Here is a 16,947-nt window from a genome sequence, read left to right on the forward strand (position 1 = left end):
TGTGTGGGGTGGTGGTTGGGGAGGGGGCAGAAATCCAGTCATATTGATGAGGCTGTGACCTTCATGGGTAGCATTTGTACAACTGACAAGCATACTACAAAAAATTTGCCCCTTTTTTATTTTTATAAATCACATCCAAAAAATTTAATTAGATTTTTTCCCAAATTTTCTTTTTTCATTTCATTTAAAGGAATCTCTCTCTCTCTCTCTCTCTCTCTCTCTCTCTCTATATATATATATATATATATATTTCCTCCTTATGCAATTTCCTTTTGCTTTTAAGACATCCTGTAAAACAATTTCAGCAAAACAAATGGAGCCTTGAGAATAAATAATTCAACAGAAATATCACATGTTAACACATACAAGAGTCACAAAGGAAAATAGTTAGCAAATGAACATTGAGAAACTTGGAATAACCCCTAGAATGGTTACTCACCTTAACATCTCGATGTATATGCCCATGTTGATGAAGGTATTCTAGACCCTTTAATACTTCACGTAAAATAGTTGCTATTACCACTTCCTCCAACCCATTCGGATAAGCAGCTTTCAATATATGAAGGAAAGAACCTCCGGCCATGTATGGCATTACAACCCACAAATCATGATCGCTAACAAAGGAACAGTAAGCGTTTAGAACATTCGGGTGCTCAACCAAGATCATAGTCTGTGCCTCCCGAGAGAGATTACTCTACGGATAAAGACCCAAGTCATACATCAGAAAACAAATAATTCATTATGTTTAAAGAGATTCTAGCAACAATTTCTGGTGAAAGAATAACCAGATTCAATGTTTACAGAGAAGCAGAGATTGCTCTGTTTCAGCTCAAGCGAAGTGGTCGAGGATTGATATGTTTTTTACAACATCTATACAGCTAACGAGATTTGAACAAGATCAAAACGGATTCCTTGAGAAGAAGATAGGATAGTCGATTTACCAGATCAGTGCTATATCTCTCGAAATCAAGTATTTTGATGGCGACAATCTCATTGAACGGAATACAGAGAGCACGGTAAACAGAAGCGCTTACACCCTGCCCAACCACTTCATACAGAGCGTAATTCTCACAACCAATCGGATACTTCTTTTTCTCCATTTCTCAAAGCTTCTCCTTACGAGTTCCGTCCTCTGAAAACCCTAAAACTAGCTATGAATTTCCATTCTTCCACAGAAAATCAATCCAAGAAAAAGAGAAATCCAGCTCGGCTCAACAGAAAAAGTTTCCAAAGAGATGGAATTCAATCCAAACACAATGCAGTGATAGAAAGGGAACCAAACAAGGTTGTGCTCTGCTTTCTCGTGAAGAGAGAGAGAGAGAGAGAGAGAGAGAGAGAGAGAGAGAGAACCGCGAAGGTCTCGGATCGGCGCTTAAACGAACATTTTGTCTGCGAAATCCCGCCACTTGTGTAGCTGAGGCGCTGAGCTTACGCCTTTTGGTTTCAACCGGTTTTTATATGTTTCGCTTCGGAGACTCGAGAGTCTGACAAATTTGCAACTAACTGATTTGACACGTGACTCTCACGTGCCAAATCAGTTACAACATACAAAGATTCGGATTCAATCAAGCTTGGAACAACATACACTCCCGTTTTCAGTGGAGATTGTTATATGTTATCTCCAACAATTAGTTTTAGACTCCCAAGTCCCCCAACCAGGGTTCTTAAGTACCGGTATCGGATCGCTGATATTGATACTGACATCTAGCCAATCCTGGATCAGGTATTGGTATCGGATCAAGATCAAGAGTAAAAATCGTAAGATAATTAAAAAGAAAATCAATTTTTTTATGAAAAGTATGGATGAAAGCGATCGGTACCGATGCAATCCGTGAGATTTAAAACCCTACCCAATAGAAAGTTTTGTCACGTGGATTGTTGTGTTGCTTACATGTTGGATTTGACTAGAGGGGTGGCCATTAGTATGTTTATTCCAATCCAACGGTCTTGAAGGTCGTATCATTAGGACCTTCTGAATTATTCTACGGATATCACTTGGGTCTACCAAGAAGATATTATTTTGGTTTTACAGGAAATCCCCAAATAGCGTGCAACTTGTTCCATTTGAAAATCATTGATATCTATAAAACTAATAAACGATATACTGATACGTGGCAACGGATTACTCATCATATTGACATAGACACTAGGAACGACTGTGTGAAGCAAGCAATCTCGTATCCCAAGATTTGAGGGAGTTTCAGCTTTCCTTTCGTGGCAGAGGCCCGAAACGATTCTATACCTCCTAAACATGAAGGCAATGTGACTCCTCAAAGGATTAGGGATATTTCCCACTAAAGAAGGAAGCTAATGGGACACGATCCTATAATCACCACAAATGGACCAAAATAGGAGGATGTTTCTTAATAGTACTCCAAGGATCCAATCCTATAAAGCAGAAGGAAGCGACTAGGTAGAGGTAAGTTTCACGATTCTGCTCATTACTACTCTCCTTACCCTACTCCTGTTGCACGGATCCTTGACTTGGGCGCCGGAGGATTAATTCCAGAGTCTACTCTGCGCCTCTTACCCTTTGTTTCAATGTGCAAGGTAGACATTCCAGCACCAACGGGTCTTTGACCACAACAAATTGGCATCGTTTGTGGGAAGAGAGTGGTAGGCGCATGGACATGGTGAAGCGAACATACGAAAAGAAGAGGAAGACTACTCAAGTTCGTGACATGACTATTAGGAAATGCACCCCCTCCCCCCTCCACTGGTGTCGCGGCCGAAGGCGGGGGACAACACAATGGGGCCCAGCAAGGAGGACCCCAACAACCATAGAACCCTCAAGCCAGCCAATAGCCCGACGACAACCAAGACCCTAGGACGATCGACTCACCTCCAGTTCAAATCAGCGATCAAGCACCTGTCATGAGGGCCTAGTTTTACAAACTCCAATAGCAGTATGATCAACTGGCTGAAACGATGCGGGAAGTTTGAAGAGTTGTAACCCAAGTAGTAACAAGATGGCACGAGACATAAGTGTCCATTTGGAGTGAGGGGCAGAACGATGACCACAACAATTCTAGTTCGGTCAGGTCCAGACGGAACCCCCGGAACCAAACAACAAAAGAAAGACCAATACATAAAGAGAAAACCCAACATGCCGCTGGGTAAGGCGTGTTGATCCATGCCAAGAGGTGACCGACTCTGGCTTGAGACAAATGATCCTAGAACTCAAGGATGAAATCCAAAAAGGTCGTAGATAACCAAGCTCCGGCTCAAGAGCCGGATCTCACTAATGATACGACTTTAACTGATGAAGTCATGAGAGATCCTCTTCCGGTCGAGTTTTGCATGCCCAAGTACAACACCTACAATGGTACTGGGGACCCTGTTGATCATCTGGAAGGCTTCAAGATCACCATGCAGTTTCACCATGTCTCGGAAAACATCATATGCTGCGCACTTCCCTTGACGTTTAGGTCAGCCGCGAGGTCATAGTACAATCGCCTGCTGCCAAAGTCAATAGATAGCTTTAATGAATTGAGACACATTCTTGTGAAAAGGCTTCTCAAGTAGCCAACCCCTCCAAAAACAATGGTCAATATGCTAAATGTGAAGCAATGATCGGGAGAATCTTTGTGAGCCTACATTAAACGTTTCCAACGGGAGAAGCTCAAAATCAGGGGACTGGACACAAAGGATGAGTTCATGACTCTCTTGGGAGGATTCAAAGACAAAGAGCTAAAAAGATCTTTGGAAAAACGCGCACTGAGGAACCTAATAGAGTTGAAGGTCTGGTGGGAGAAATATATATGTTGATGTCAAAAATCAGAAATTGAATAGAAAAAAGTACTAATAATAGTAATGAGAGAACGTAGTAGCTTGTAGAGAAGATTCATCAACCAGATCAAAAGTCGATTTTGTCACCTTGATCAAATACAAGGAAGTCTTCACACATGAAGAGGAGCAGCAACGACAATAATCTTCGTTAATAAAATTCGTGTACAATGCTTGACTCCCTTACAAACTTATATGGAAAACTCAAAAATAGGCTTAGACACTAAAAAGGAAAGGCTTAACCAAATATTTAACCAATAGAACACTTAAATTGACTAGAAAACTATAATAATAATGAAATAAAACTTAAAAAAAGGACTAGATTTATATATTCCTAATCTAGTCCAATTAAAACACATATTAACAAGTAAAATAAAGAAATAAAGACTTGACTAATTTTATATTCCTACCCCATACCCATATTATAGGCCCATAAAAGTGGTACCAAAAAAAAACCTTGAAACTAATGTCCTAGCACATAACATATGTAACCTATCCCAAAACTTTTTTCTACTAAAATAAGTCCAAATTGAATCAATTTCACCACCCCTTTTTAAGACTTGAAAGATTTGAACTCTTAATCTTTCACCAATTTAAATCACAACCACTAGGCTAGTACTCAAGTTATTAATTTAAGTGGCAAAACAAATATTTAAAAAGACTAAAGAAAAAAATATATATCCTAAGGTTCCAAACTTTGGGACATTACAAAATCACACTCCACAACACTCATTGATCAAAGAATATTAGATAGTTGTAATTTCTCAAGTAAAAACCCCTCATGTATGTGAGGGAGAACCTTGAGAATAAGGAGAGAAACCTCATAAACGTAACCAAGAAGTTAGATTCATTAGATTTTGGATGGTTAAGAAATAGTTCAGCACAAGGTGAGTCATCTCATTGAATTTGACATAGAATTCACTATCTATCCTAGCCAATGGTTAGAGATAAAATTAATCTTAGACCTAAAAATAAATCCATGAATCCTAAAACATATTACCCCATTGTGAACACACTTGAATCTAACCAACCAAAAAGTAAGTGAAACAAACTTGAAAACTAAGGGAGAAAGACCCATACAAGATGTATATCCAATTTAAATTAGAAAGTAAGGATTTAAAGCCGAGACAATTATTATCATTCCCCTATACTTAGCCTATATTTACTAAAGGGTTCATCTATTTGTAACCAAGGAAGTTACGAACAAAATTTGTAACCAGACATTAGATACCCTAGTACATAGTTTAGTTCAATTTTAACAGAGGGTAATTGATGTAATTTCACAATATTAATGACCACTATTAATTGATTTCCTTTCCCCAAATTCATCCCTTTAGTTCAAGGATATATTAGGAAATCCGACCCAAAGATCCTTTCCCAATTGCAAACTTCTTCTTTATTCGATTTCCTGTTTTAACTCTTTCACCAAAAAAAAACAATGATATGCTTAACTTGCCGGAGCAGTGAAACTGGAGATTGAACTTTCTTTGAAGGAGATCGAATGTTTCATGAAGGAGATCGAGAAAAGCAATAGTTGCACAAGAGAATCGTTGGGTTTGATTTTATATTGCTAGAGTTTAACCTATCCCGAAAACACAGCAGCAAGATAAGGGCTTGGACATCCACCGCAGAATCGTTGTGTTTGATTTCCTATTGCAAGGATTCAACAAGAGAGTTGCAACCTATCGCGAGAACACATCAGCAAGATAAGGGCTTGGACTTGGCCAGGTCAAACTCTAGCCATTTTACCTCTTAGAAACAAAACTAAGCGTAAATGACCAAAACATACCCTCATAGGTTTAATTTCCGACCGTTCATGGGCATAATTTTTTTGAGATATCCTGAAGTAATTGAAATTGAAATGTATCGATCAAATCTTTTACTAGAACACTCCTATTGCAGGAATTGTGAGGTTGAAGAAGGAGATTCGTAATATTCACGCAATAGGATAAAAATTTTTATTATTTTTTGAAAGCTTCTTATCTTTTATTATATTTATAATTATCCCCTCTTAGGGTTAAATATTTCACAAAGATTCCCCAACCGAGAAATTTTTCATTTTGAATTCAATTGCAAAATTATATTTTAAAAAATCTCCTTCAACCCATGTTTCTTCCTTATTTATTTTCTGCATCAACAAATCCCCCACATTAGGTGATAGCAATCCCCCACATTATGCTCATGTATGACTCATCCATGAGCATTTTCTTCAATATCTTTTATGGTAATGGCATTTTATAAGACACATTGCCTTCTCTTTTTTTTCTTCGATTGTATTGTATAGATTTTGTATTGAATGGTGCAAGTTAATTGTTTGATTTTAAGTACTCTAAATCAAAGGTTAACTATTTTGGGGTTAACTTTTGCTTCTCTCAATATGGATTTTTTTAACTCTTTCTTATAACCTCTCTCTTTTGTTTTTCTTCCAATTTCTCATCCCATTCAAGTGATACGGTATTATTTGTCTGATATTTGGTTGTAGACAAATGGAAGGTGGAACATCACAAGTGAGTCATATTTTTCTCTCTCTCTACTTTTTTTTTTTTTAGTTTTCCCAACTTTGATGTCTCTACTTAATCCATCTGTTTTTGTAACAAATTCGTTCTGTTAGATATTTGATGTCCAGCTTATATTTGTTATTCACAGTTGTCATCAATCTTCCTTGTTTATTTTATGTGACTTTATTGCTTATATCGAGATGTTCTTGTGTTTGGTTAAGAAATTTTTGAATTGGATATATTCGGCAATTGTAGTACTTTGATGATTGGTCTCTTCAGAAGTCCTTATCTTATGTAGGGGTTAAATTTGTTTTATTTAATGATTCTGGTTCTTTTTTGGGTTTTGTTTTTATTGGGGGGGGGTGTCTTTTTGGAGTTTTTATTAAGATTGGATGTGAAGTTGTTTACTCATTTTTTTATACTTGGCTTCCCATTATCTTGCTTTGGTCTTATATTTTTATTCTTCTGGTCGTAATTTTGGCCACTCAATCTACTGCATATCTGAAAGGTCCGAAAGGAATGAGAATTGTGATCCTCAAGTCAAATGTTTATATATACCTGAAAGCATAATTTTGTACTAACCATGGCCCAATTTTTTACCTTCTGAGCTGTAATCAAAGGAAGAAGATGTCCAATTTTGTAATTTTTTACCAACTGCCCACTACATTTTTATCATGGTTTTTATGGTTAACCAAATGAACCTAGTGGAGTAGTTTCTCAAAGCAGAGGCCATTGCTTCATAGTTAACCTGAGGAGGGCTATTTTTGACATTTTTGAAAACCATTCCATTTCTGAAATACTATAGGAAGCAAGCTACTGAGAGTTATTTTAAGGGCTGCAATTGAGATTAAATTTGAAGTATAATTTAGGACATAATGTAACTTAACTACCCATGTTCCATTTCAGAAACTAATAGATAGATGTGGAGAGAATAAACTTTAATTCAATCGTTACCGTATGTAAACCAAAGTTCTTATTGAAGATACTTCTATGATGTCATGGCCTCATGGCGCAAAAAGAAAAAGACAAAAAAAAATAAATGAATGCAACATTTGTGGTAATATTATGTTTTTGACTATTTGGCTAATGGATTGTTGTCTGGCTTAATTGCTGCTTTTAATGCTTTTACAAATAACATTTATGGTTGAACTCCTTGTTATATTGTTTGATTAAAAGAATGATGCAATTGTCCTAATATTATGTATTTTTAATGAAGATGCCATGACCAGTGGATTGTTGTATAGTAATTTTGATGTTTTTGTATGATATTTATGTAACAATGGCCATTTGGGTTTTGTTAAATCCATACTAGTTGTAGCCAATCTTTGTCGAAAGAAAAATGGTGGACTGTCAAAGTGATGGATACCCAGATCTCATACCAAAGGATGCCAATATGGGATCTGTGACCCCAACATTGTACATTGGGAAAACTTTTGGAAGTTCTGAACAAGCTTTTCATGAATATAGCATCTATGCAAGGAAGCAGGGATTCTCTGTTAAGAAGCAAAGGTGTGAAAAAAGAGAAACTGAGGATCATGAAGTATATCGACGAGACTTTGTTTGCCATCGATTTGGCAATGGAAGTAAAAAAGGTGTAGTTATTGAAAACAACAAAGAATTAAGTCTTGTCGTTGTAATTGTAAAGCACACATGAGTGTTGGCTTGTCTAGGAATGCGGATGTGATGTTGTGGGAAATTCATAGTTTTGCAGATAACCACAACCACGAATTACAAACAAGGTCCGTCATGTGAGAGCATATCGGCATATTTCTGGCCACTAAAGGCAGCGTATCTTGACACTTAAAAAATCTAGGGTACTAGTTCCCCAAATACTTAGGATATTGGAAACAGAGCAACAAGTTGGGGTTGGTTGTCTTTTATTCAACGTGAAGGATATATACAACTTCCTAAGCTCACAAAAATTATTTATGAGGGAAAATGATACAGCCAATCTTGTCCTCAAATGCAAACATTTGAAATCCTTAGATTTGGAGTTCCAATATGAGTATCCAGTTGGCGACTACAACCATTTGGAGTACATTACTTGGTGTCACAGCAGTTCTGTTCGTGGTTATCAACTCTATGGTGATGTTGTTGTTTTTGACACAACTTAGAAGTTAAATGTGTATAACATGCCTATAGGTGTATGGGTTGGTGTGAATAACCATGGCTGTTTTATTTTTCTTGGGTGTTTTTTAATAAGGGATGAGAGACAAACGTCTTTTGAGTGGGCATTCAAGGTATTAGTCTAATTTTTTTATACACTTGTACTCTACTTTTTAACAATGTATGCTGATAGGTGTTCTTGAAGTTAATCAGTGGCAAGGCCTCCAAAAATATTATCACTGATGATGATCCCCAAATTGGTGCTGCCATTGAGAACATTTGTCCGGCCACGAAGCACGCATTATGCATGTGGCATATTGCAAAAAAAATTTCCCGAAGTGTTGTCTATTGTTTTGAAAGCTCGATTTAAGGAATGGAACAAGACCTTTCAAGAACTAAGCAAGATAGAGACAGTCGAAGACTTTGACAAGGGTTGGCAATCAATGTTGGAAGAGTACGAGTTAGTAACTAATGTACATTTAAGGAGACTATTTTGTGGCCGTACTATGTGGGCAAAACCATATCTCAGGTCTTATTTCTTTGCTGGGATGAGGACTACTGGCAGATCCAAGTCAATGAATGCATTCATAAAGCAGATAATTTCATCACAAACTCTTCTAACAGATTTTATTGATTAGGTATCAGTACTTAATTGTGTGATTTTTTGGTTTTTTTATTACTGTTTTTAATTTGTGATATTTGGAGCTAGTGAGATCGATTATTTCACTAAGCATCTTGTCATCTAATTGTTGTTGTTTGCTCATATTGGAAAGGCAGCAGATATGTTGGATCAAAAGGGAGAGCAGAAAGGCATGCAACAAAAAGCAACTATAGTATCAATTTTGACTCAACACCCAATTGAGTTGCATGCCTCTAAAATTCTCACTCCCTATGCCTTCCTTAAGTCCCAGAACGAGATAGTGGAATCCTAGTCATACGCATGTTATGAACATGACCCTGGGTTTTGGATCGTTCGACATGCGGAGCATGATGTTAAGTGGAGAACAGTTCAACATTTAGTTGGGGAAGAAACTGTTAAGTGTAGTTGTAAGTCCTTCGAGTTTAAAGGCATCCTTTGTAGGCATGCAACTGTTGTCCTCATAAGAAGCAACTTATTTCATACACCTGACCAATACCTACTCCCACGGTGGCGACGCGATGCATCACCTAACTTTGGATTTTTTGTTTTCTTAGGATGCCTCCTATTTGTTTAACATGACAAGGGTTTTGAGATCTTCTTATTTTTGCTCTATTAGGATGATCTCTTTGTTTATCATGATAAATAATTGCAATTTTTTGGATTGTTTAATTTCTTAGGATGATCTCCTCTTTATTTACCATAATAGTTGGAGTCATTTATATTGTTTGAATGTTTGCTTTAGGAAGTTCTCCTCATGATAAGTAATTTGTGACTTTGTGTTTGTTATCTCCTCTTTATTATGAATATTTTTCATTTTTTTGTTATTTCATATTTTGCAGGGTTAGGGTTGGGGTATACCCGGCCTTAATGACAAACCAAGGTCAGAGTCAGGGCCAATCAGGGCCGGTAAGGGTTGGGCAGAACCCCAAAGGGTTGTGCCTGGATTGAAGTTTTGCGGCCCTGAGTCAGGGTCAAGGCGGGTTTGGGTCCAGTTAAGGGGACTCAGGGTTAGGCTAGGGTTTTAAGAAGCCCAGCCCAACCCGGCCCTTTTTGCACCCCTACATATTCTACTGCAAACCCAATACCACTTTTCCACATAAGAATATAACTATCCCAATGATCTTAGTTGATCAATGCTAATTATAGGGATGAGCTGGATCGTATAATATTGTGCTCTAATATATGATCACTGTAATTGTGACCTCAAAAGCAATGGAACATGGTCCTTGGATAATCACAAGCAAGTAATAGGATATTTATAAAAGACAACTCCCTCTGAGGGGGTTAAATGATGTTTTATTACTATTCTTCAGCCCTGCTCCCTATCTATAATAATAATGCTAATGAGTAATAATCATTTTTTTGGTAAAAAATGATAACAGCTACTTGTTTATTAGTTGCTCAATATAGCATACAAAATATTTGTAATAAAAATGAAATTTGCAAGGAATAATAGGAAAGTATATAACTTCAGATAGAGGATGTAAGCTGGAGAAAAGGACCAAACTGATAAAAGTATGATAATAATGTTGACTACATTGCTGTTGCTGGCACTTAACGGCTTGAGCTTTTAGGATTAGTGTTTGTAATAGGAATTTGAGTGCTCAATCCCTGGAAAATGCAATAGGATTCCTTGAAACATTCTCCCCTTGGTGCTATAGGATTGTGCATCCACGTGTATGTCACGTGTAGGGCCTTGTGCGCACAAGCCTTCATGTGCGAGGGTTGTTGATATACAAACCCTCCCCAGAACCCACAATGTTGGGAGCCTCATGCATTGGTTACACCCTTTTTTATTTGGAAGAACAAAAACAAAATTATTTAACACAAGAAAAAAAAAAAAATACCATAGATCATGTTCTACATTCTAGATGATAATTACCTTGATCCCTTAAGAACCATATAAAAGAGCACCAAAATCGTCTACGGGAAGACGGTGAGTGGCAGTGAGGATTCAACGACTGAGATGCATGCTAGGACCCTCCCAACTGTTGAATCCTCACTATCGCTCACCGCTCAATGCAGAGGATTTTGCTCCTATAGAACATGAGAATAGGTCACATGGAGTTCACAATTTTCATGAATGATAATAAAGATTTGGCATGCTATAGGGGTGGCAATCGGTCGGTCCAGGCCGGTCTCAGTCAAACCTAGCCGGCCCTCGCGGGGCTATAACCTTAGACATATAATAGGTCAGGTTAAACCTGTTGAGCGAGTCAGGCCAGGTTGGGCTGGTCGAGCGCCCGTCGGGTATACCCCTTGCACCGTGTACTACTTATTTATAAACGGGCCGAGCCTGAGCCTGACATGTTTACTAATCGGTGCAAGTCGGTCGTCTTTAAACGGTCGGGCCCAATTGGTCTAACCAATGCGGACTTCGGATTGACACCCCTAGCCTGTTATATATTAGGGCAGATCAACCAGTGTCAACCTGAGGATAAATAGGTGGTTCTTTAGCATAAGTGCCCTCGAATTTCCTTATAGAATCTATCGGCATATATGGGCCCTCGAAACACAATATTTTTCACCAGTAGTCTAATTGTCATATAGTCAGTATCATTAACACACAACTTTCTTGAAGTGGAAAAAATAATAGAATAATCTGGACCATTTGAAAGTGTCGATTAAACAATTTCGAACCAAAACAAAACCTTTAATAACATTTCATTTTTCTAAACCATGATCACCCCCCCCATACGATTGATGTGGGATCATAAAACACACACACAGCTTACTACTTTTTTTTACTACTTGTTAAATGTGCCACCAAGGGACAAAGGCTATTTATCCAAACTCCAAACTCTAGCTGACACTACAAAGGCATTATGGTTCCACAAATCAAAAGAAATAACACACTGATTATATATAAAGAAAAAAAAAAAGAACAAATTGGAATTTTTTACCAGTATTCAAATCTACTAATGTGGCCACAAGGGGTACCAATTCTAGACAATAAAGAAAAGAGCCAAGACAAATGGGAAACATGGATTGAGACTGCATAGTATCCTCTGGGGGAGGAAGGTCTAGGTTACACAAGTCAAGGATGTAAACAGGTAGTCGAAAAAATTGGATTCAACTTGCATCCCTATCCATTTATGGGTATTCGTATCTGATCAGAGGATAGCATGATCCAATCATATTTGAACCATTTACATATGAGCCCGAACAGGGTCTGGTCTAAGATTTCTGACATTAAAGGCGGGTTAGGGTTGAAAAACATTGACCTTGGGTTAGGGTTGGGCTAGGCCTAGGTTGAGGCCTAGGCCTAACCTCAACCCAGGCCTAATCCGGCCCAACTCAAACCGGCTCTGATTTTAATCTTGATTTATATAATATAATTTAGGTCTATTATCCTATCCTTTTATTCGGAATAATGAAATATAGGTCATGGTTTCTTATGGTCATATATCAATATCGATAACCACTGTTTCCAATCCAAATCAAGCGATTAGGCGATCCGATTTCCAATTCTTAGTGAAAGAACCAATCTATTTGGGAGAGGCAAAACTAATATTTGATTGTTATAGACTGGGGATGTATTTGAAATTTAAAAGTAATTTGAAGTTAAATTATAAATAAATTCATTTATATAGTGTAAAAAACAAATAATTAAGAAACATGTCCTTATGTGTAAATTACAAGAAGTTCTTCTCCACCTGTGAGCTTAATTCTTCACTACCAGACCATGTTTTGCAACTTTGACTTCAAAAAACCTTCTCTAGCAAACGAACGGTTTAATGAGTGGAACATACCCGACCATGTTCTGCAATGTAGGACTTTGATTGAATTAAGATCAATTGCAGGTAGATGGGGTGGAAAAATTGATCAGTTGCAGGTAGATGGGGCGGGAAGAGGCAGTAGGCGTTGGAGACAAAAGTGAGTAATCGGAGAGAAAAAGTGAGTAACTGACACTCCCTCTACTGTTTTTATGACAGTAGATTTACCTTAATAACTATAAAATACAAACTTTTAATAAATTTTCATTCAATTCATTAAAAGTGAAATGACAATTAATCCTTAAAGGGGCAAGAATAATGATTATCTATTGATGGACATAAAAGAGAGGTTACAACTTATGTTGTAACCGTCAAAGTGACAAACAGATTAACTCTTTACCAAAATTCCCCTTAACTTTAACCTTTTTTTTCTAATACTACCCTACTTAAAACTCGTACCTCTCCTTCTCACCTGCTATTTCTGAATGCCTAGATTACCCCTCCTTTTTACCTAGTAACAAGTTCTCAAATTCTCTCTTTCACCTCCTTCTTGCCCTCCTCCTTGTCCTCCTCCTTCTTCTACAACATGAAAAGGCCAACTTTCCTCCCTCCCTAGCTCCCTCACCCTGCCCACCCACACCACACCACCCCCTTGGGCAAGCGTGAAAGATCCACGGAATCCACTTGCTCATTGTTGTTGAGTGATGTGAGCAGCGAGATGGAATTGGGGACCTCATTGTTCTTGTGGATGAGCAAGAACTTGAAGTAGACCATGGCATGGGGAAGAGATGGAATTGGTGTTTGTATTCCCTCCTGGGAAAGAAATTTCAGGTTTTAGCCCATCCTCAAAACCTGAATTAAATCCAAGAGAAGTGATCAGGTATCATACATACAAAATTCCCGTGCCCAACAAATAAAAACTTTCATATTTTTCCCTTACATTTCTAAAAGTATCACAGCTCGAGGAAGGCCTTGATTTACATGACATTGCTCTCTTATACCAAAATGGGCCATTATAAAATAGACTGACGGTGAGAAGGTCAATATTCCCAGAAATAAATCTCACAACATGGTAATATCCTTTGCATTCACTTGTCGCATAACACAACATCTCCTACCACATGGGGCATATGATCTCCCATCTATTTAATCTTTGTTCCCATATATGGCTCTGTTTGGATTGCAAGAGAAATTAAAGGGAAGTGAAAATTAGAAGGAAATTTTCAAGATCATATTTTTTTTTTTTCAATTCCTCTGAGTCTCTCTGAAATTTGGGGACTGTGTTGACCAATGGAGATTGTCTTCGGTGTGGCCCATTCAACTGAAATGAATCTCTACTAAGTAGAAAATGAACTAATTTTCATATCACTTTTAAATAAGGCAAAACGATACATCGCTCAGTTATACTGGCAAATTTCTAGCTCAAATAACCATCTTTCATCATAATTTACGCTACAAAGGTATTTTAGTCATTTAACATCAACGATTGGTAGACGTTCAGAGAATATGGGAATATTCCCAAATCCATAGATGTAACATCCCTCAGTCCTCAAATACATTCTTCATCTTCACCAAAAAAAAAAAAAAAAGTACACTCTTCATCGTCAAATCATCCTCTTAACACTTTTCATCATTTTTTATGACTTGACTAATGCCTATTGGGATTATATTTGTGAATCCTAGACCCTACTCTAGGTGTCGAGTTTCATTTTATATTTTAAATTGATCTCTCTCTTCACTTCTTTTTACTTGCAACAGAACCTACATAAATGATCCGTATTACACTTTTTGACCCGTGCATCATTTAATTCCCTTTCCTTCTTAAGATCCTATTGATTTCAGATATGTTTCTCACTATAAACTCATGGTTTTATCAACAACACAGTAATGGTAAATAAGTTTTTTATTTTATTTTATTTTATTTTTTTTTTGAAAAAATAAATAAGGGGTTTTGTCATGTTCTAGTGTTCATGATTTCACAAATACCCTCATATTTTTTAAAATACCCTTTTGAGATTCTATTTCTTGTGCTATCACTGGGTTGCAGCTGAGGGGGGTGTTGCTTAATCTCCTTCCAGAGTGTTGTTCCAAATCTGGGTTTTATCTAGAAAAGTTTAGTAATTCATGACCAGTTATAGGGCAAGAGAACGAAATGGTAGGTGGGACTTGTAAGGCTCCATGCATGATTTCGGCTCAACAATTAAATAATAATGTAGTAAATGCATGACATGGACCCCCTTCCCCCGCCAAAAAATATAAAATAAAATAAAAGACACATACCAACCCCTGCTCAAACAATGAAGACTAGCTTGATGAAGGTTAAGAAGAGATGATGTCTATGAAGAGCGTATATCATGCATTCAGTTCACTTGCTATTTAATGAGGGTAATTAAGGCTGTTGCAATGATGCATGGGTAAATGCTTCAGTATTGAGTACTGAAGTGATCAACTACCCCCTTCACAAGATAATATCTCTAGGGTTTTGTGGCTCCGAGTAGTCCGCACCATCTCTGCTATTCCATTTACTCAATTGGGTCCTGCTGCTGCACACACACACACCAACCCACATGACTAACCAACCTCCTTATCTCTAGAGCTACAGCTTATTTAACACACTCACAACCATCGAGCCATGCAATGAGACTAGTTATTAATGTAGTCTCTATGAACGAACTACAACTGTGGTTGATTGTGAGTTTCTTGGTTTCTGCAAAAGGCATGGAAACTGCTGATGAGGAACTTAACAAGATCAACAGGAGATATAAGAAACTTAGACACCACAACAATAGTCTAAGCTTTTCGGCGAGCTTGCCGGACGACGTTCATGGAGTGTTTGCAGATAGTATCTGTGCAGTGAAGTACTCTATCAATCCATATGAAGATTTGAGGGAATCAATAGTTGAAATGATTAGGGAAGTGGGTGTCCGAGACTGGGAGGAGATGGAGGAGTTGGTTTACTGTTATGTGGTCCTCAACCCACCAGAGATCCATGGATTCATTGGAGCTGCTTTCCTTAGTCTATGTTCTCAAGATTTCCTGCTTGTTACAGCAACCTGAACCTGGGGGAAACAAATATGGGCTGCTTGTAGCTATCTGAAATGAAGCTTGTAATCTTGTCTGCTTCCATGCACTAAGCTTTTAATTAGGACTTGATTAAGGGATCCTTAGTGCTTCTCATTTGATTCTGTCCTTCCACAGTTTAACATCAGAATTAGTACTCTCTCTCTCTCTCTCTTAAAATATTTTGTAAGTTTTTAATTTTTTGGTAGGTAGGAAATGTGGTTTTCCTTGTTTGTGGACATGGTTTGGATTATCCACATGTCAAATTTTACGTTTAAATTTAAAAAAAAAAAAAATACCTACCATATATGTCCACGCATGCCTATAGTACTGCAATCAATACTGTGCACTCTCCCATATATGGTTCTAATTTTTTTTTTCCCCCTTCAAAATATAAGAACTTCATTTAAAGAGAAAAGAGTGAAAGTCAGCTAAATACAATATTACATAGAGAATCAATTCTAGCTCAATGAACTCATTGGTCACCCAAAGCTATTCTTCTAAGACATTGTTTGATCATTAAAATGTGCAAACTCCTTAGACAAGTACTTAAGATCCAACAAAAAAGTAAACAGTTTTCATGGCCAACATCCTTGTTCTGCAAGAAAAAGAGTAGTAATTGTAAGATTTCCAATTATGTGGGTTAGCATAGTCCAAGATTTGTTTCCAAAACCGGTTTAGTGGTGTTGACTACAGATGGAGTAAGCAGAAAGAATCCAATAATGGTAAGTGATTTCTATGGAGATATTAGATTCTATTAGCACACTTTAATGGTATAAAACATATATTACCATGTGTGGACCTAAGGTATTGTTTCCTTAATGGGAAGGAAACACTAATTTCATTGCAAGGTTGGTCTCTACCCTCACCCCTATAAATAGTTTTCACTAGCCCATTAAGTGTATGACTAAAAGGAAACCTAAAGTGACAAGGGAAAGAGGGTAAATCAGACCAACATTGATCGTGTTGTACAAGGAGCATACGAAGGAGTTATTATTCTTCAGTCATGGATTCAAGTGTGCCTAAAACCTCACTATGTATTCGTTGTTGCATGCTTATCTGATCTCCATGTGATGTATTGCAAGTATATTTTCTATTAGTAATTTCTTCACAATCAGGATTGTCCAGATTGATTGTGAGA

At 37.4% G+C, this 16,947-nt stretch overlaps 2 protein-coding genes and 1 long non-coding RNA gene across 8 annotated transcripts in view; 2 read left to right on the forward strand and 1 right to left on the reverse strand.

Annotated features, from left to right (window-relative positions):
- LOC122078843 (serine/threonine-protein kinase nak1) overlaps positions 1 to 1,435 on the reverse strand; it is a 50,218-nt gene extending 48,783 nt beyond the window's left edge. For 2 of the 4 annotated variants that reach the window (XM_042645005.1, XM_042645006.1), the window contains exons 1-2: positions 942 to 1,435; positions 440 to 694 (exon numbers count right to left, since the gene is read on the reverse strand). In XM_042645005.1, the coding sequence (XP_042500939.1) occupies positions 440 to 694; positions 942 to 1,100 (414 nt within the window). In that variant the 5' untranslated portion in view covers positions 1,101 to 1,435. The remainder of the gene's footprint in view (positions 1 to 439; positions 695 to 941) is intronic. The other 2 variants (XM_042645007.1, XM_042645004.1) reach the window with 2 other exon arrangements.
- Positions 1,436 to 5,156: 3,721 nt separating this feature from the next.
- On the forward strand, positions 5,157 to 9,552 carry LOC122078844. Of its 3 annotated transcripts, XR_006140199.1 has the most exons (4): positions 5,157 to 5,514; positions 6,269 to 6,293; positions 7,597 to 9,028; positions 9,164 to 9,552. It is a non-coding gene; the product is annotated as an uncharacterized LOC122078844 (long non-coding RNA). The 3 variants fall into 3 exon arrangements; XR_006140198.1 differs by having other exon boundaries at positions 7,597 to 9,552; XR_006140200.1 differs by having other exon boundaries at positions 8,584 to 9,552.
- A 5,831-nt stretch (positions 9,553 to 15,383) lies between these two features.
- On the forward strand, positions 15,384 to 15,803 carry LOC122077991 (transcription repressor OFP2-like). The gene has a single exon (XM_042643871.1). It carries the CDS (start codon positions 15,384 to 15,386, stop codon positions 15,801 to 15,803), a length of 420 nt encoding a protein of 139 aa, XP_042499805.1.
- The last annotated feature ends 1,144 nt before the right edge of the window (positions 15,804 to 16,947 follow it).

This window comes from Macadamia integrifolia, chromosome 5, assembly GCF_013358625.1.
Source record: "Macadamia integrifolia cultivar HAES 741 chromosome 5, SCU_Mint_v3, whole genome shotgun sequence".
Taxonomy (NCBI): Eukaryota; Viridiplantae; Streptophyta; class Magnoliopsida; order Proteales; family Proteaceae; genus Macadamia; species Macadamia integrifolia.

Coding starts and splice junctions, on each gene's coding strand:
- LOC122077991 (XM_042643871.1), top strand. CDS start 15,384: ATGAGACTAGTTATTAATGTAGTCTCTATGAACGAACTACAACTGTGG.